This window comes from Eptesicus fuscus, chromosome 4 (assembly GCF_027574615.1).
Source record: "Eptesicus fuscus isolate TK198812 chromosome 4, DD_ASM_mEF_20220401, whole genome shotgun sequence".
NCBI classification, from domain to species: domain Eukaryota; kingdom Metazoa; phylum Chordata; class Mammalia; order Chiroptera; family Vespertilionidae; genus Eptesicus; species Eptesicus fuscus.
This window is the reverse complement of record NC_072476.1, coordinates 31105709-31125213: the sequence shown is the minus strand read 5'-3', so window position 1 is coordinate 31125213 and position 19505 is coordinate 31105709. Positions and strand designations below refer to the sequence as shown.

General features: G+C 44.4%; 2 protein-coding genes across 5 annotated transcripts in view; one reads left to right on the top strand and one right to left on the bottom strand.

Moving 5' to 3' along the window:
* LOC103286032 (nuclear envelope pore membrane protein POM 121C) overlaps positions 1–9222 on the top strand; it is a 49627-nt gene extending 40405 nt beyond the window's left edge. For both annotated transcript variants that reach the window (XM_054714850.1, XM_008141467.3), the window contains exons 6-13: positions 1463–1554; positions 2386–2459; positions 2925–3049; positions 3172–3274; positions 3510–3683; positions 4574–6223; positions 7673–7795; positions 8244–9222. In XM_054714850.1, the coding sequence (XP_054570825.1) occupies positions 1463–1554; positions 2386–2459; positions 2925–3049; positions 3172–3274; positions 3510–3683; positions 4574–6223; positions 7673–7795; positions 8244–8341 (2439 nt within the window). In that variant the 3' untranslated portion in view covers positions 8342–9222. The remainder of the gene's footprint in view (positions 1–1462; positions 1555–2385; positions 2460–2924; positions 3050–3171; positions 3275–3509; positions 3684–4573; positions 6224–7672; positions 7796–8243) is intronic.
* A 1249-nt stretch (positions 9223–10471) lies between these two features.
* On the bottom strand, positions 10472–19505 carry NSUN5 (NOP2/Sun RNA methyltransferase 5). Of its 3 annotated transcripts, none has more exons than XM_008141469.3 (11): positions 19382–19505; positions 19168–19290; positions 18488–18662; positions 18296–18404; positions 12274–12412; positions 12070–12185; positions 11570–11748; positions 11158–11368; positions 10936–11076; positions 10743–10866; positions 10472–10613 (listed from the first exon to the last, which is right to left on the bottom strand). In XM_008141469.3, the coding sequence occupies exons 1-11, from the start codon at positions 19472–19474 to the stop codon at positions 10602–10604; spliced, it is 1422 nt and encodes a 473-aa protein (XP_008139691.3). In that variant the 5' UTR covers positions 19475–19505; the 3' UTR covers positions 10472–10601. The 3 variants fall into 3 exon arrangements, with proteins under 3 accessions (XP_008139691.3, XP_054570826.1, XP_028001124.2); XM_054714851.1 differs by having other exon boundaries at positions 10743–10861; XM_028145323.2 differs by having other exon boundaries at positions 11158–11246; positions 11610–11748.

Genomic DNA, 19505 nt, shown 5'->3' with positions numbered 1-19505 from the left:
GTCATTGAAAATACAAATGGTACAAAAGATACACAAAAGCTTCCTTCCACATGGCAATATTTTTATGTAGAGAGGTTCTTAGTTTTTATGTAACATTCTGTCAGTTTTCTTTCTTTTGTTTCTGGCATAAAAAGTCTTTTTTTCTACCCCATGTTATTTAACAACTCATCAATGTTTTTACAGTTCTTTTGTTTGTTACACTTTTTACATGTAAATTGCTATTGCGTTAGGATTATGTGTGTATGTACAGTTTATGAAGTAGAGATAAGTTTTTACCCTGGCGAAACATTTGAATCACCATTGGCACTTTATTAAAAATGCAAGGTGTGAGGCCCACGATTGATTTATTTATCCCAAATGACCATCCTTTCTTGTTCTATATCTGAGAATAACATTTTCTTAAAATGTTATTTCAGCATTTTTCTCAATCTAATTCTGAGCCTTGGGTTTTCTGATATTATTAGTTTATGGAACTCTTCTTCTATTTTATCACCTGTCTTTGATTTTTAAATCCTTCTTTTTAACTTTCAAGCACTGTTTTATTCCTTTTTGTGCTTATATCATGTAACTGTTACAGAGTAAGAAATCACTAGAAGCTTCTCAGTAAGAAAATGTGATTCTCAGAGTGCTTGCTTTTTGTCAGTTACTTTGCTGCTAGCCCCCTTTGAAGGAGGTAGAGATGAAAACGACCATCTTTGCCCTAGCCAGTTTGGCTCAGTGGATAGAGCATCGGCCTGCAGACCAAAGGGTCCTGGGTTTGATTCCAGTCAAGGGTATTTACCTTGGTTGCAGGTTCCTCCCCGGCCCAGGCCCTGGTCGGGCGCATGCAGGAGGCAACCAATCGATGTTTTTCTTGCACATCAATATTTCCCTCTGTCTTTCCCCCTCTCTTCCACTCTCTCTAAAAATCAATGGGAAAAATATCCTCTGGTGAGGATAAAAAAAAACACACAAGACTATCTTTGCTGCCAAGGGACTCTGCTCGGCAGAAGAGACAGATGTATAGATAATTACCATATAACGATAAGTACCATAGGTGTTGTAAAAGTCATAAATGTCATGACAATATTTTTAAAAAAGCTGAAAATTTAATGAAGGAAAACTAAAGTTTATGGGCTTTTCTTCACTAGAACAGTTTCTTAAGTTACTCTGATCATTTCTATAGACAATATAGAGTAAATTTATGCATCATAACTAAGTCATTATTGAATGTAATGTTCCTTTTTAATATATGCAAAAAGTACATTGATTCTTTCTACACTTATTAGCATTCCATTACTTTTCAGACTTTTTTATCCCAACTGACTTTCTTTTCAGGAGCCTTCCTTCACCAAGAAATATTTTTTAGTCACTTACAAAGGGGACTTTATATGCAGTATGAATAGAACCACAAAGTTATATTAAAGGTTGAATGCTGAAGTATCACCTAATGTCAGTAATGTTACTTTTATTTGACTTTTAGCTATGGAAGAGAAGTGGTCCGAGTTCATCACCCTTTTCCAGCCCAGCCTCATCCCGCTCCCAGACACCAGAGAGGCCAGCAAAGAAAATCAGGTAATCACTTACTTGCTGTGTGGATTATTGGTCAGGAAATTAGGGAAATTTACTTGGCTCTTAGGCTCTCTGATTTAGAGAATCAAATAAATTAACATCTAGAAGTACAGGTAAGTACCAAGCAGAATTGCTCTTATTTTTACAGTTCTTTATGCACTGAGTGTAGGGGCCTCTGGTTCTCTTCTGCTGTACGAATGACCAGGTGTAAAAGTAGAATAGAGTGAGCAGAGTGAATAATGTCAGTGGGCAATAATCTTCATGTTCTTGACTGCAGCTGACCCTCCAGGCCTACCTACAGTCGACTACAATGCCACTCTCTTAGGGATTATATCTGTGCCTAGAACACTCAGTAACGTGGGAGGTTGTAAGGAAGGTTTTGAAGATAATTGATTTGTGCTTGTTTTAAGACAGTGGTTTCTCCATGTTTCCATTAACTACCTCCCTTCATTTCTGTGGGAATTTTCTTCTGACTCCTTTTTTTTTTTTTTTTTTTGTCCTGGCATACTAAGATCTCAAATCATGGTTGTTCCCAGTGATGGTGAACCTATGACACACGTGTCAGCACTGACACGTGTAGCCATTTCTGATGACACGCGGCCGCTGAGGCGGCCGCATGCCGAGGATGAAACATTTGCGAAATAATGTTTTTTCCTCAAAGTGACACACTGCCCGAGTTATGCTCTGTTTTTTGGCGAAGTTTGACACACCAAGCTCAAAAGGTTGCCCATCACTGTTCTAGACTTTGGCCAGTTGGGAGTTGGGAAGATATGTTATTCAGTATTTATTGTCAGGAAGTCTTTCTAAACTTAATTTTGTGGTTTTCTCCTACAGAGAAGAGGAACTTTCCCATCATTCTAGTCCTTCAACTCCATTAGTAACCGACAAGGAGTCCCAGGGAGAAAGGGGTAAGTTAATAAATAGGCAAGAGTGGCTTGTGGTGATAGAAGTGTTTATAGAGGATGTATAGACTAGTATCTATTCAAATCACACTTTGAGCATTGCTGTATAGAGGGCCTGGTATATACAGAGACAGAAGTTCCTGTACTTCAGAGGTTTGTAGTCTGGTAGGGGAGGAAGGTGATAAACAAATGCAGTATAACCCAGGGTAACTGGGATGGGGATAAGCTTAGGTTGATGTATCTGTGAGCAATCCAGGAATTATTGCCCAGCAGTTGTATGCATGCATCTGGAGTAAGTCTCTCTGTACAGCCTCCTGACTATTAAAAATAATCTTGTAAACACTATCCACAAGCCCATACTATGGAAGATGAAATCTTTCAGAGATATCCAGTGAAAATTCAGTGTTACAAATCAGGGGGTATAAATACACCTATCCATTTCTGGTAGAAAACAAGACTATATTTCTTTAGTTGTAGATACAACCACATGGAAGAAACAGAACTTGAGGAATTCCCCATCTACACCTGGCAGCTCTGGGCAGCGTAAACGGAAGATTCAGCTGCTGCCCTCCAGGCGAGGGGACCAGCTGACCTTGGTATGGTCTTGTCCATTTACCCCTGCCCACCTTCTTAGCTCTTCTAAGTCTTAGGAAGGCTAAATACAGGTTTCTCCCCATTTCTTATGACTGACTTGACTTCTCCTTTTTCTGTTGGGTAGCCTCCACCTCCCCAGCTTGGTTATTCAATTACTGCTGAGGACCTAGACTTGGAAAAGAAAGCTTCATTACGATGGTTTAACAAGGTCTTGGAAGATAAGACTGGTAAGGAATAAAGATGTTTCACATTCTAGGGAGGATTTGGGGTTTTTTTTGGTCTATCCCTTCTGAGAAATCCATGTGGGTCCTCAGTAGAATCTGGAGAAAGTGAGCACTGAGGTTGAGGGGAAGCATTTCTAAATTAGTTATACTGAGACATTGAGCATTCCCATGCTCTGCGATATGCCACTGGAAAGAATTCCCAAACCAGGGAGGACAACTGAATCTTTTTCTTCCTTAGATGCTGCCTCGAGCTCAGTCACTGAGAACCCACCTACCACTCAGCCTTTTACTTTTACCCTGCCTACTGCTGGGACTGCTCCCTCCCCAACCTCTCTCCCAGCCCCAAGCACTAATCCACTGTTGGAGAGCTTGAAGAAGATGCAGGATTCCCCGGGCCTAACATCCTTCCCAGGTGAGTGAGAGAGCTTTCCTTAGAGCATATGACATCAATCTTTGTTGAGGTTGAAGTAAAAGCATTATGCCTGTTAGTCAATGGAAATTATAAGAATTGAACTTATTCTGGCTGACCAGACCTGAACTGGTGCAAGCTTAAGAGCTTCAGAATTCTGTAATCAGGAAATTTTAGGGAAGGGGAGCTGTAACATTTAAGCTAGTTTTGTTAGTCAAATGGCTCTTGATTTGAAATCTACTTCCTTAGCTGCTCTGAGCCTTGCTGCCATCTGTAAAATGAGAATAATGCTTACCTCATGAGGTAGCGCTGAAGTGTAAATGTGATTACATGGTTGAGATGTCTTGTCACGTGCTTATTAGACCAGAGGCACAAGATATGAATTATTTTTCCCTCTAGGTTTCCAAGGGTCTGTTGATTGTTCCAGCCCCCTGCTTTCATAGCACTTTATATACACACTCCTGTTATTTCACTTTATCATGCAGTAGTAGTATATGTTAGCTCTCAGCCTGTCCCAGGGCTCAGGGGCAAAGACTCTCATTCATTGTTATATGCTCTGCACTTAGCATATGGTAGTCAAGTATAGTAAATCTTTGTTAGGTGAGTGAAGTGTATCTAGGTTATTAACTGGACTAAGTTTCCACACATTTAACCCAATTAGGCCAAGTTTTATCCCCTTCTATATTCCTTATGACCTATGAAGAGTGGAAATAACGAACACTTCCTTGATTTTTAAGTAATGAATACTTTAAGGGTGATGGTATAGATTTAGTCATATTTGTTGACTGACCCTTAAATCCCCAGCACTGTGCTGGGCACAGGTAGATACAAAAGCATTGACTGTCATCATGTTTGAGATATTCAGAATTCACTCTCTCTACTCTTCTCCCCAGATGATGCAGCTGGAGTGGCAACTCCTGTGGCCCATTCGCCTCAGAAGACACCCAGCCTTCTGGGCCCTCTTGGCTCTTCACAGTCAACGCCCCTTCCAGGCACCTCCTCAGACTCCAAACCCACAGTATCTTTCTTGGGGCTGTCCCCTACTTCCACACCAGTCACTGACACCACCAAGTCACCTCAGGCTGAGACATCTGCCCCATCCCAGGCCCTGTCTGCCCCAGCCCCCAGCCCCAAGCCAAGTCTTCTGTTTGGAATGCTGAGCACTCCCCCTGCTAACCCTTCTGCCTCTGCAGCTCCTGCTGTGTCTTCAGCATCCCCCATGTTCAAGCCCATTTTTGCGGTCCCACCTAAAAGTGAGAATGAGAGCCCCTTGCCATGTAGCCCTTCCAAGGTCACAACCACAGCATCTTTTAGCTCTGCCCTTCCCACAACTACCAGCACCTCACCCATCACTTTCAAGCCTGTTTTTGGCAACATGGGGCCACCTACATCTGTGTCCTTGTCAACTCCCTTCTCCTTCAATCAGACAACTACTACAGCCACAACCACAAACGCCCCTCTCTTCACTGGCCAGGCCAGTGCCACCTCAACAGTGGCTTCTGCGACCACAGCCAGCACCTCCGCAGACTCAGCTTCGAAGCCTGCTTTTGGCTTTGGTGTGAGCAATGTGACCAGCACCATGAACAGCATGACTAGCACCACCACTTCCACCTCCCAGCCTTTCCTCTTTGGGAATCCCCCTGCCTCTGGTGCCAGCTTTACCCCAGCCATAGGCTCCATATTCCAATTTGGCAAGCTTTCTGCCATTCCTACTTCAACAACGACGACCACCACCACCACCTTTGGCCAGTCCCTACCCAGTGCCGTGCAGGCAGCCACCAGCAGCAGCACCACTGGCTTTAGTGGTTTTGGCAGCACCCTTACAACTTCAGCCCCGGTCACCACCAGCCAGCCTACCCTGACATTCAGTAGCTCTACCACCCCAACATTCAACATTCCCTTTGGCTCCAGCACCAAGGCCCCTCTCCCATCATATCCGGCAGCCAACCCCCAGCCTTTTGGGGCCACTGATGGGCAGCAACAGGGAGCTACCAAGCCAACCCTTGCCCCTAGCTTTGGCAACTCTTTCACTTTTGGAAACTCTGCAGCCTCAGCCCCAACTGCAACTCCAGCACCAACCCCAACCCAGCCAGCCTTTGGCAACACTGCACAGTCAGCTTTTGGTGGTTTGAAACCCACAGCCTCTGCCTTTGGCACCCCTGCCAGCACCCAGCCAGCCTTTGGCAGCACCACAGCTGCCTTCTCCTTTGGTGCAGCCACCACTTCTGGCTTTGGAGCTACAACCCAGACTACCAGCAGCGGGACCAGTAGTTCAGTGTTTGGCAGCACAGCACCATCGCCCTTCACATTTGGGGGCTCGGCAGCCCCAGCTGGCAGTGGGGGTTTTGGGATCAATGTGGCTACCCCAGGCACAAGCTCTACCTCTGGAGCATTCAACTTTGGAGGAGGACAGAGTGGGACCACTGGCAACACAGCCCCCTTTGGGGGAGCCTTGAGTCAGAACACACTGGGCGCACCCAGCCAGAGCACACCCTTTGCCTTCAATGTGGCCAGCACGCCTGAGAGCAAGCCTGTGTTTGGAGGTGAGCCTAGGAATTAATTTGGTCTGCTGGGCCAGGCAGTTTTAAGTGCCAGCATAGTCTCCACTCTTATGGAGCTTTACATAATGGTTGTGAAGAGGCAGGCTTAAATATGTAAATATGTCAGATAACAATGTCTTGATAAAATAAAACATGTAATTACTGACTGTAGAAGAGCTAATTAGGTAATCAAGGAAGGCCTTTCCGAGGAAATAAATTTAAGCCAAGACTATATTTGTGACAGAAAGTGGTTGCAAGTGCAGGTTAGATGTGTGTAAGAGAGCTTTGCAGGCACAGGAGATAGTGCAAAGGCCCAAAGGCAGAAATAAGCTTGGTATGAACAGATAAAAGCAAGGTGTGGCTAAAAGTTTAAAAGTGTAAATGGTGTGAAAAGAGGTTGAGAGGTAGGCAGAATTGAAGATCATCCATGGCCGGGGTTTAAATGTTTGGATTTTAAGTACTAAAGGAAATCACTGTAGAATTTCAAGCAGAAAAATGATCTTACTTGCCATATGAAAGATGAATTAGAAGTTTTGATCCTGATAGTTTGTTTTCTTCATTAAATGAGAGATCTTGGGGAGCAGATTACGGTGAAATATGTACAGAGGAGAGCCTCTTAAAATAGTCATTTTGGAGAGTGGAAAGGAAGGTACTGAGAAAGTGTAATAGAACTGCCATGCAATTTGAGGGCTGGAAAATTGTGGTTATGAATTTAAAGTGAGACCAGTTAGCACTGTTTTTCCCCAGCAACATTCTGTCATTGAGGTATAGATCTAAAATAAGAAGGTAGCTGGTAAAACCCCACCTGTTTAAACTCAAGCAAATATAGCAGGAGGGGCAGTGAGCTTAGAGGTCTTGATGAGATGAAGGAAATGCAGGACTACTAGAAACAGCTGGAAGAAAGAATGCAGTAGTTGTAGTTAAGCTATGGGAGCTAGAACAGTTTCTGGTGGTGATAGGTGTGGTGGTGAAGGTTGGATAGAGGAATAGATTGGAGTAGCAAGGTCTGGGCCTCAGGGATCAAGAAAGATACTTATACCACATCGGGTTGAGACAAGTACATGTGAGAGAGAACGCAGCCTTCCCTGAGGGGGGCTGTAGAGAAAGCAGAATCACTACTGAGAATCAGGATTCAGTGAGGGAGGGCAAGGGAGTTTGCTGATGACTGACCCCATGGGCAGATTAGGCGACCTACAGGGTGGATCGGAATGGTGGTGAGTTTGGTGGAAGGCTCTGGTTTCTGGAAGGGAGGGTACAACTGGTAAAACCCAACCTGTTTAACAGGGAGAAGAGGAATAACATGATTAGTCCTGATAGTAGTTCAGAGCTAAGATGGTCTGTGGGGGATGCCCATACAGAGAGCAGATCTCTGCAAGTTTCATTACCATCTGCTTTGATACCCTCTGCTCATTGGCCTAGTCTCTACAGTTCTCTGCTATCTCTTCATTATAGGCACCTCCACACCCACCTTTGGTCAGAACACCCCTGCCCCTGGAGTGGGCACATCAGGAAGCAGCCTCTCCTTTGGGGCATCCTCAACACCCACCCAAGGCTTTGTTGGAGTCGGACCTTTCGGTAAGCTTAGCAAGTCTCTCTGTTGCCAGCATGGCTTGCTTATTCTCTGAAGAGGGAGTAGGGTGGGGTGGGCTGGTAGCTTCCTGACTCTCTGAGGCCTTCTCCGGAAAGTCAGGCTGAAAACATGAGAAAGATGTGGCCAGATTGAGAGTCCAGCACAACCAAGGTTTGCAGTTGGCGGCAGACAGCAGAGGAGCCTTTTTGGGCTGCATTTCCTGGATCACTGGAAAGCCGGGTAAAATTGTTGTCCAGGGCCTCGCCCAGACTGTGATTCCGGGGGTTTTCCTTTTCAATAGGCCCCTCTCCCAACACAATTGATATAGTTTGGGAAGCCCCCCCTCTTCAAGCACCCACAGTCCTGTTGGCCTAACTTTCCAGAGATTGGGGCAACCAAAGAAATGCTTTCAGGTAGCAGCTGCCCTGATGAGATTTTGTTGAATCTTTCCAGGATCGGCGGCCCCTTCATTTTCCATTGGTGCAGGATCCAAGACCCCAGGGGCTCGACAGCGACTGCAGGCCCGAAGGCAGCACACCCGCAAGAAATAGCGTTTGTCCCTGCCTCCATTCCCCCCACCCCTTGCCCAGATCTGGACCTTGGTACCTGCTAGGAAGAGCCTCTAACCCTTCTAGTTCCATAAAGCAAACCTGGCTTCAGCCACCCGAGGTAGTAGCAGCCCTGGGGGCCATTTCCCTCTCTTAGAGGAAGCAGAAGCCTCAGGACTCTTGGTGGAGGGGGAGGCAGGATGTGGCAGGGCAGAAGCCTGATAACCTTTACTTGAACAGTTCCACTGGTGAGGCTGGAGAAAACTAAAGAAACATCTGTACATACTGTCCACTTACTTCCCTCACTTGTTTAGTATATAAGCTTAGTCAGGCAGCCTTCCTTCCCACCTTTTCCCCAGAGAGCTATCTTTGCTGGAGGGTAGTAGGTAGAGCCCTGCCCACCTCTCTCTCTCGTTTGCATTTGATGGGATTGGGGGAAATGGATTATCCCTAAAGCTTTACCTTGCTTGGCTTGGCTATAAAAAGTGGTTCTCTGGTCCCTTTAGGGGACTGTTTCCCCATTTCTTGCTTTGTCCCTCAATTGGTTCCTTGCAGGATCTATTGCTTTTTAAATGATCTTGAATCAAGCTTTGCCTTGAAGATCCCAGTGGATGCTGCTCCTGCTATTTCACTTCCTCTTGCCAAGTCTGAGTCAGTGTTTTGTCCCCAATCCTATCTGCCAGTTTGGCCCCTAAAAGCTTGGTGGCTCAAGACTGTTAGCCTGGCAGATCCAGGGGTGATCCCTCACTCCAGGGAGGAAAGCTCTTGGAGCAGACAGGATGCCCACCACTGCTTTCAGCTGCCTCCTCACCCACTATCCCTGCTGGCCTCATTGGGCACATCTGCCTCTCTGGCATTGTATGTTTAAAGCCTGTCCTGTGTTACTTTGTCTGATGCTCATGTCTATTTCTCTTTGAATCGAGTTTGGAGGAAGAATTGAATTGTATGAGTGGCGGCATGTTGGTAGTGCCGGACTTATCTGTTTCAAGTTTCTGGGACTTAGCTAATTGAATGTGGAAAGTAGCACCACTTTATGGCTACAAGTGCCAACTCCTGGATTTTCAAATGGTGTTTTGACTTTAAGGGCTGGCAGCCCAGGAGGATAGGGCCAAAGGGAAGCAAAGATCTCTTCTCTTCCCTCTGCTGTTTCTCTCTCCTACCTACCTGACCTTACAGGAGGCTAGAACACCCCTAGTATATGTTAGAAAACCTAAATTAATGAACCACACTTTCAAATTCTTAGTCGCCACCCCCTGTCCCCTCAACCCTTCTTTTCTTTGTTTCAAAGCCACATACCCCAGGCCTAAGAGCCTTGCTGCCATGCCCATCCTCTTTGGGAGAAGTATGAATGCGTGTGTCTAAATTAAAAGAAAAAATATTTAAACATTTTTTAACAAAATAAAAATTTATTTTTGTATTTAAGCTAAATTGCCTTTTAAATTCCTTCAAGCTTGGTTCATTGAGGTGGTTAAGTATAAATGCTGTTGATTAGGAATTAGCTGTATAGTTAAGTTATGCCTGTGTGAAGAAGAGGCTCTAGTGCTGTCCCAGGCAGCTTTCCTGAGGTGACTAGAGCTCCTTCTGGACACATTATGTAAAATGTAATTCTTTTTTTTTTATAAATAATGTGATGTAGATGTAACTAGTCCCCCTCACCCTTTTGTGACTGAGGTTGAAAGTTTTGTGGCAGGGGAGTGACTGCTCCCCACCTTAGAGGAGCTCTGTTAATACTTAACTGTCTGTGGAGCTGAGGAGGGAGCCTGAACCTCAAGTCTCAAATACCTACTAGAATTGGAGGGGTGTGGTGGGGCACGGGCCTAGAAATCAAGCTTCTACCTATACCTTATGTAAGGTAGACCCTCTTAGTTTTAGTACTCTAAGCTAGTTTACCTCAGTTCCACAGGCAGGACAGTTGGTCCAGGAGCCCCCTGAAGAGGGTATCCTGGCATGGCCTGAGTGTGAGAGTGTGTGTGTATGTGTACATGTACGTGCACTGGACAGGAACGGGAGGCTGGGACTTTCCATTACAAATAAAGACTTAATTCCTGTGAGTCTAGTTGGAATTTTTAGTATGAATGTGAGATTTTTCTCCTTGCTTATGTCATTAAGAATAATAAAAAAAAAAAACTGTGATCTATCGTAGACCATGTCCTGCCTTTTATTTTTGTGGGTAGCACTTCTCGCAACAGCAAGAACATGGCTCAGGGAAGGTACCCAAAGGACGAAGCAGTCCGCTCTGTCTTCCCAGCTGGAGAAACGACTATCAATTTCCTTCCTATAGCAACAAAAAGAACAGAACCTTTCAGAAACTAAACTGATGCCAGGGGCTGAGGGCCCAAAGCTAAGCCGAAGGGAGAACCAGTGTCATCCCTTCCTCCACCCAAGAAGTCAAAGTTTTGAGCACCTGCTTTGTGCAAGGTAGTGTGCTAGGAGCAGCTGCTGCGTTTCGCCGCCGCCTCTTTCTCTTCGGAGCTGGGCTGGGGCTGGACCCAAGTTCTGGTGCTGATACTTTGGCCTGTGAGACTGAGCTAGAAGAAAAGTATGAAGTTAGATGTGTCCCAATCTTCTATCATCTTCCCAGCAGGCCCCCTGCTCACCTTGGCACCTCTACCCGTTCAAGTACAGCAATGAAGAAGCCACCAGTGAGTGTGGTCTCAGGGGAGGCCCGGAGACAGTGTTCTGCCCCTGGAAAGATGTTAAGGCCTCGGTGAGGCCAGGAGGGTAGGACAGGAGCTAACCTGTGGAGAAGAGCACACAGACTCTAGGTAAAAGAGAGCAGCCCCCTCCCCTCCCCAAGACCCTAGTGGAAAGCCAACTACCTAAAGGTTCCTGAACTCTGCTGTAGGGCCTCCTGTACCACATCTTCATTCTCCTCTTGACAAAGGGAACACGTGGAGTAGACCAGGCGCTGCAGGGAGGGGAAAGTGAGCGCATGGCACAGAGCTCGCTGCTGGAACCCTGCCAGGGCACGCAAACGTTCCTTGCTAGGTATACCTGTCCCAGGCTCCTCCAGCTGTCTAGTCAACATACCTAGGGAAAAGAGTGTTTTAATTAAACTGCCTTGTTTCATACTGAAATCCCCACTTTATAAATGAGAACATTTGCCCAGGGTCACAAGACAATTTGAGTCAGAACTAAATAAACCCAAGACCTAAATGAACTGCTACCACTTCCACTCTAAGGCTGCTCTTGATCTGTTGGTCCCTAGGCTATGAATTCTCCCCATCTCACCAGAGCCACTACAGGAAGGATCCAGCAAAATGTACTGGACCTGCCGATAACGCTGGTCTGAGGGTGAAACTGCCAGAAAGTCCTCTTCGGCTAGCTGGCAGCAAGAGACTCCAGCCCGGGCCAGCAGAGTAGCCATAGACGCCAACCGCTTGGCATCCAGGTCAAAGGCAAAGATCTTCCTACAGACAAGGCCAGAGTTGAGGTTAACTTGAGTTTATACACCATCTAATGGACATTAAGTTGGGACATGCAGAAGATAACATTTATACAGCCTGCAAGGACTAAGGAATTCACTTCTCAGGAACCGGTGGTTGGGACCTGCAACCCACTGGGAAGCTTAGTTTGGGGCTATATCAGGAACTGCTCTAAGTCCAGAATGACATATTTAAAGGAAAATCTTCCTTTCAGCCTTCAGACCTATTGGGAAAACGAGTTCCTTATTTCTCTCCAACTACAGGATCCGACCCCATTCCCTCCCTTTGTGTGACCATGGCACTTACCCTTGGTTCTTTAGAAGAGCAGCCAAGTGACTGGTCTTATTGCCCGGGGCAGCACACGCATCAATGACATGGGAACCTGGGGGCGGGGCCAGCAGCATGGCTGGGAGACAGCTAGCCTGGCAGGGCAAAGCACAACTGCTGGGTGAACAGATTCCAAGCTGGTCACTCCTACACATTCTTTCCTTTTCCACCCACCTTCCCTACCTTGTCTTGTAAGATGAGGTGACCAGCTTGGTATAGTGGATGTTCATGCAGATCTGTTTGAGCAGGAAACACAAGCAGCTCTGGCAACAAGGGATCCAGAAGAAAACACTTCCCTTTGAGGGCCTTTAGGTCCTCAAGGCTGTCAGGGAACAAGAACCATTCATTCAACGTTTCTTGAATTGTTCCATGCCAGGCACCAGGCTGGGCATTTTACATGTTACCTAACATGTTAACCATTCATGCAACAAATGTTTAAGGCTGAACTAAACAGGATAATAAGACAGAGTCTGGGTTCTCAGACCAGACTCTGATTTCAGGATCCCTCAGCCATTTACCAGCAGTAGAAGCATGAGCAAGTGCCTTTATCTCATCCTGTTTGCACTTCTAGAAAATAGTACCGGTGATGATTAAATGAGTTAACACATGCGAAATACTAGGTGTATCGGTTAATAATGCGGATTTTTTTCAATAGATGGCGTTACACATATGTTGATATATATGCGATTTGATATGTACCAGGTGTACCGGTTAATAATGTGGATTTTTTTCAATGGAGTTACACATATGTTGATATATATGCGATTTGATATGTATGCTATTTTGTTGTATTGACAATAAGCTTCAAAACTTCATATGTCAAATTTGCTGAAGGTGTTAACATCATAGGTATTTTTACACTTAAAAATGTCGAATTTCGTGCCCAAAAAAGAGCATTTGCGGGAAGTTTTCATTATTTTGAAGAAAAGTGCTGCTGAATACTTTGGGAAGCTTATGGTGAACATGCTCCATCTCAAGATATTTGTGAACGCTGGTTTAAACACTTTAAAAGTAATGATTTCCATGTGAAAGACAAAGAATGTCCGGGTCAACCGAAAAAGTTTGAAGACCAACAATTACAAGCATTATTGGATGAAGATGTGTGTCAAACTCAAAAACAACTTGCAGAAAGATTAAACATTGCTCAGCAAATAATTTCCAATCGTTTACAAGCAATGGAAAAGACTTTAAAGGAAGAAAATGGGTGCCACATCAACTGAATGAAGGACAAATGGGAAACCGAAAATTCATCAGTAAAATATTGCTTCAACGGCAGGAAAGAAAGGCTTTTTTGCATCGAATTGTGACTAGTGGTGAAAAGTGGATTTTGAGAATCCCAAATGCACAAAATCATGGGTTGATCCAGATCAACCATCAACATCCAATGCAAGGCCAAATCACTTTGGAAAGAAGACAATGTTCTGCATTTGGTGGGATCAGGAAGGTGTGGTATATTATGAGCTTCTAAAACCAGGTGAAACCGTTAATACTGATCCTATACCAACAACAAATAATCAATTTGAACCACGCTTTGCTCGTAAAACGACGAGAACGGGCCAGAAGACACGGTGAAGTAATTTTGCTTCATGATGACGCACCATCACACACTTCAAAACCAGTTAAAGACACGTTAAAAGATCTTGCCTGGGAAGTATTAACCCACCCGCCATATTCACCAGACCTTGCTCCTTCAGATTACCACTTGTTCTAATCGATGGCACACACACTTTCTGAGCAGCACTTCAAAACATATGAAGAAGTGGAAAATTGGGTCTTTGAATGGTTTGCGTCAACACAAGAAAAGTTCTATTGGGACGGTATCCACAAATTACCTGAAAGATCGCCCTAACTGGTTTGGCTCTGGATAGAGTGTCGGCCTGCGGACTCAAGGGTCCCAGATTCGATTCCAGTCAAGGGCATGTACCTTGGTTGCGGGCACATACCTAGTAGAGAGTGTGCAGGAGGCAGCTGATTGATGTTTCTCTCTCATCGATGTTTCTCTCTATCCCTCTCCCTTCCTCTCTGTAAAAATTCAATAAAATATATATATTTTTAAAAATTACCTGAAAGATGGGGAAATGTGTAGCTAGCGATGGACATTACTTTGAATAAAGCATTTTTGGTGTTTCTCTTGAAATTATCGTTTTCTTTGATTACAAAATCCGCTATTATTAACCGATACACCTAGTACTTAGAAAAATATATGGCACAAATTAGGCACTCAATAAATGTTAGCCATTACTGCTAAAACCTTAAGGAGAGGTTATTTTGGGGGGAATTGGATAGAGAAGGGTAGCTGTAGGGGAGATAAGTATTGAGCTGACTCCTGATGGATGAGTTAGTAATGTGAGAAGCTAAGATGAAAACTAAATTCACTAAACTCTGTAAAGGAGCACTGTCCACTCCACCCTGACCCACATAGAAACAGGCCTAGAGAATAGTGTCTCAGTTCAGAAAGCTATCAAGCAGCAGAGCTGGAATTTAAACCCACACACAACCATTCTCTACTCTACCTCCCTGGTTTCTAAGCAACATGCTCCAGGCAGAAGGGAGAAGACCTAAAACAGATGTGGGGGAGGGGCAGAGGCGCGTCCCAGAGCTGTCAAAGGACGGGAGAGGTGGGAAAGCATCAGAGCAGAGAGCGGCAATCATTGTGGGAACAACAGGTGCACAGAGTGCCATGGCAGATGGGCCTGGAGAGGAAGCAGGGGACACAGCACAATGGAGAGTCAAGAGAGGGTTTTCAGCAGGGAAGTAACACGTCGGATATGGTTTCAGATCTTTCGGCAGCCAACCAAATTAGGATGAGTGCCTAAACCTAGGTAATGTCCAGGAGGACAAAAAGAAAGGAGCAGATTTGAGAAAAATGCTGAAGGCAGAGTAGTGAGTGACTGGAGGGAGAGGAAGGAAGCATCTAGGATGACTCAGTGTCTGGTTTGATCAAATAAGGGCATAATTATATCTGCTAGGTTAAAATAAGGAATGCAGAAGGTGCAAAGTTCAGGGACACAAGGATGGTTCAAATTAATGATATAGCACATTAACAAAATGAAGGGTTGCCCTAGCCGGTTTGGCTTAGTGGATAGAGCATTGGCCTGCGAACTGAAGGGTCCCGGGTTCATTTCCGGTCCAGGGCACATGCCCAGGTTGCGGGCTTGATAACCAGTGGGAGCCGTGCAGGAGGCAGCCAATCAATGATTCACTCGTCACTGGTGTTTCTCTCTCTCTTCCTCTCCCTTCCTCTCTGAAATCAATAAAATTTTTTTAATGAAGGGTTTATCACAAAAATTCTAAATAAAGTTGGTATAGAAGAAATGTATTTCAACATAATGAAGGCCATATAGGATTAGCCCACAGCTAATATCATATCAATGGTGAAAAGCTGAAAGCTTTTCCTCTAAGATAAGGAACAAGACAAGGCTACTTTTATTCAACAGTATTGGAAGTCCTAGCCAGAGCAATTAGGCAAGAAAATAAAGGCATCTATATTGGAAAGGAAGAAGTAAAATTGTCATTATTTGCAAATAACATATATATAGAAAACCCCAAAGACGCCACCAAAAACATCTTAGAATTAGTAAACAAGATCAGTAAAGTTACAGGATACAATATCAATATGCAAAAATATGATGCATTTCAATACACTAATAATGAACTATCAGAAATTTTAAAAGAAGCCCATTTATAATTGCATCAAAAAGAATAAAATACTTCAGAATAAATTTAACCAAGGAGGAGAAAGACTTGTACACTGAAAACTTTATAAGATATTAATGAAAGATATTCCATGCTCATGGGTTGGAAGAATATTGTTATAATGTCCATGTTACCCACAGCAATCTACACATTCGATGCAATCCCCATCAAAATTCCAGTGGCACTTTTCACAGAAATAAAACAAATAATCCTAAAGTTTGTATGGAACCACAAAAGACCCAAATAGCCAAAGCAATCTTCAGAAAAAACAAAGCTGGAGGCAGCATGCTCCCTGATTTCACATGATTATTACAAGACTATAACAAAACAGACACATGGATCAATGAAACAGTACAGAGGGCCCAGATATAAACCCACACATGTGGTCAATTTATGACAAAGGAACCAAGAATATACAAAGGGGAAAGGGACAGTCTTTTCAATAAATGATGTTGGGAAAACTGGACAATCACATGCAAAAGAATGAATGAAACTGGACCATTCCCTTATACCATATACAAAAATCAACTCAAAATGGATTAAAGACTTGAATGTGCTGAAACCAGTTTGGCTCAGTGGATAGAGCGTCGGCCTTCGGACTCAAGGGTCCCAGGTTCGATTCCGGTCAAGGGCATGTACCCTGGTTGCAGGCACATCCCCAGTGGGGGGTGTGCAAGAGGCAGCTGATCGATGCTTCTCTCTCATCAATGTTTCTAACTATCCCTCTCTCTTCCTCTCTATAAAAAAATTAATAAAATATATTAAAAAAAAAAAAGACTTGAATGTAAGACCAGAAACCATAAAACATAGACAGTAAGCTCCTTGACATGGGTCTTGGTAATGATATTTTGGATTTGACACCAAAAACAAAAATAAACAAGAAGGACCACATCAAACTAAAAAGCTTCTGTACAACAAAGGAAACCATCAACAAAATGAAGGTGCAACTTACTAAATGATAGAAAATAGTATATGCAAATCATCTATCTGATAAGGGGTCAATATCCAAAATATATAAAGAATTCAATAGCAAACAACAATAACAAACAATCCAATTAAAAAATGGGCACAGGATAATAGACATTTTCCCAAAGAACATATACAGATGGCCAACAGGTACATGAAAAAAGGCTCAACATCATTAATCATCAGGGAAACCCAAATCAGATACCACCTCATATCTGCTAGAATGGGTGTTATAAAAAACACAAGAAATAAGGATTGGCAAGGATGTGGAGAAAAAAGAACTCTTGTGCACTGCTGGTGGGAATGTAAATTCCAAATGGGAAACAATATAGAGGTTCCTCAAAATTTTAAAAACAAAACTACCATATGATCCAGCAATTTCACTTTTGAGTATTTACCTCAAGGAAAGCACTAATTTGAAAGATATATGCACCCCCATGTTCACTGCAGCATTATTTACAATGGCCAAGACATAGAAGCAACCTAAGTGCCCATCAATAGATGAATTAAAGAAAATGTGACACACAGTGAAATATTATTCAGTCATAAGAAATACCTTGCCATTTTCTTTCTTTTTTTTTTATTTAGTGTAAGTTGAAATCTTGCCATTTTCTACAAGATATATAGACCTTAACGGCAAAGTCAGACAGAGAAAGACAAATACCGTTATGATCTCATTTATATGTGGAATCCTAAAACAAAACAAAAAAACCTAGAGCTCATAGATACAAAGAACATATCTGGGAGGTGGGGGACAAAATGGGTAAAGGGAGTCAAAAGGTACAAATTTCCAATTATTAAATAAATCATGAGAATGTAATGTGCAGCGTGCTGACTGTAGTTAATACCGTACTGCATATTCGAAAGTTAAGAGAATAAATCTTAAAAGTTTGCATCACAAGAAAAAAATTTTTGCAGATGTTAACTAGACTTGCTGTGGTGATCATTTTGCAATATATACAAATATCAAATATATACATTTCACTGTACCCCTGAAACTAACATAATGTTATATAGGTCAATTATACCTCAATTTAAAAAAGAAATACTGCAAAATAATCCAACAACTTGTTTAAGCATATTTTTTGGAAAAATTACTTTTAAATTTTGAGTGTTACTGAACAACAACAAAGGTGCAAAGTTCAGAGGATGGATGAATTCAGTTTGACATATGCTGTGACTGTGGTATCTGTAAAGCATTGATATGAACCTGAGGGAATGAATACAAGAGAGAAGTCTAGACTGGGAGTCAGAATCATCAGGTGAGAATTAGGAATTAGAGCTAGAGAAGAAATTGAAGGATAGATACATTAGAAGAATGTCAATGGGACTCTCAGAACAATCAATGTTTAAGGAATGGAGGAAAACAGGCCTTGGAAGGGGATGGAGAAACTGCTGTAAAAATATGAAAAAACCAGAGTGCAGTCACAACCACCCCACCTCTCCCCATCCATTTCCCCAGCGCGCCCCGCCCCCCCATCCCTCCACCCCACCCCCACCCCCGCACCTCCCGAGTTCAGGGCAGCTAGGGTTCTATGCTCACCTGGAAGCCCGACCCTGGTAGGAGAAACCCTGTCTCTTGAAATAATCGATTGCATCATCAGAGCAGGTCTTGAGAGTGTTCACCCGCACAAATCGAGGCACCTGGGAGGCTAGGAAGCAACCAGCCATCAGTGGGCAGGAACATGCCATTTGAGGGCCCGATGGCTATCCCCCACCCCCCAACTCAGCTCACCTGCGCCAGGCCCACATCCCACTTCCAACAAGTCCTCATTCCGGCTCACGCCTCGATGAACCTTCAGCCGGGCCAACTCAGCCTTCAGCCTTGCCTGGTGACGGTTCAGTAGAGGCTTCCATCTGCCCCCACCCCCTCTGAAGCCTCTCCCCAGCAACAACTCATACACCAGCACCTGGAGATGGAGAGATCAAGAGGTAAAAACAAAAAAAAAAAAAAAAAACCCTAAGCATTAATGCCTCCCAACTCCACAGTGTTGGAACTGGAAAGGCTAAACAGACCACCTGTCGAGACAGTAACAGGGGAAAGTGAGGAACATTGTGCAGATCACACTCAATCAATGGCAGATACAGGATTTGAACCTGGAGTCTTGCTTCCCCAGTCCTGAACCCCTCCGCTCACCAGCAGAGCTCAAGATCTCAACCCTCCTCCTCGTCAACGTCACCCTTTTGCTTTACCTAAATCGCCCCTGCCATTGCTCCTTTGTACTTTTGTTCTTATTTAATCTTTCACACAAGCCTTGCAGTTAAAGCATTTTCATCTCACCTCAATTCATAACTCAGAGGCGGGCTGCGCGTCCTCATTTCAGAGGAGCTACCTTCACCCGGCGGACCGTAGGGAGCTAGGACCAGGTTAGGAGGGACTCTCTGCCCGCCCCCGCCCCACCCCTCGCCCGTCACCTTGGCCAGGTGCGGCCGGAGCTTCTTCTCGGCGCGGAGGAGGCCGGCGCTGGAGATCACCGAGTCCAGCACCGCTGAGTAGCGCTGCGTCTCGCACACCAGCGCGTACAGCTGCTTCACGTTCTGCGCGCGGCCAAGGAGACACAAGCTGAGGCGGGGCCCGGCCCAGGCTAGCCTCCCGCCCAGCCGAACCCCGAACCCCGAACCCCGCTACCTGGAAACTGCTAGCGTACACCAGTCCTTTGATGGAGCCCTGGCGGCTCTCGACACCAGCCAGCACAGCCGCCGCCGCCGCGTACAGCGCCATGCTCCACTCACGCGTGCCTTTACGGTTCTGT

Coding starts and splice junctions, on each gene's coding strand:
- NSUN5 (XM_008141469.3), bottom strand. CDS start 19,474: ATGGCGCTGTACGCGGCGGCGGCGGCTGTGCTGGCTGGTGTCGAGAGC. Junction 12,413..18,295: donor TACCAGGGTCGGGCTTCCAG/GTGAGCATAGAA, acceptor GTTCCCTGACAG/CCTTGAGGACCTAAAGGCCC. Junction 11,077..11,157: donor CAGAGTTCAGGAACCTTTAG/GTAGTTGGCTTT, acceptor TCTTCTCCACAG/GTTAGCTCCTGTCCTACCCT.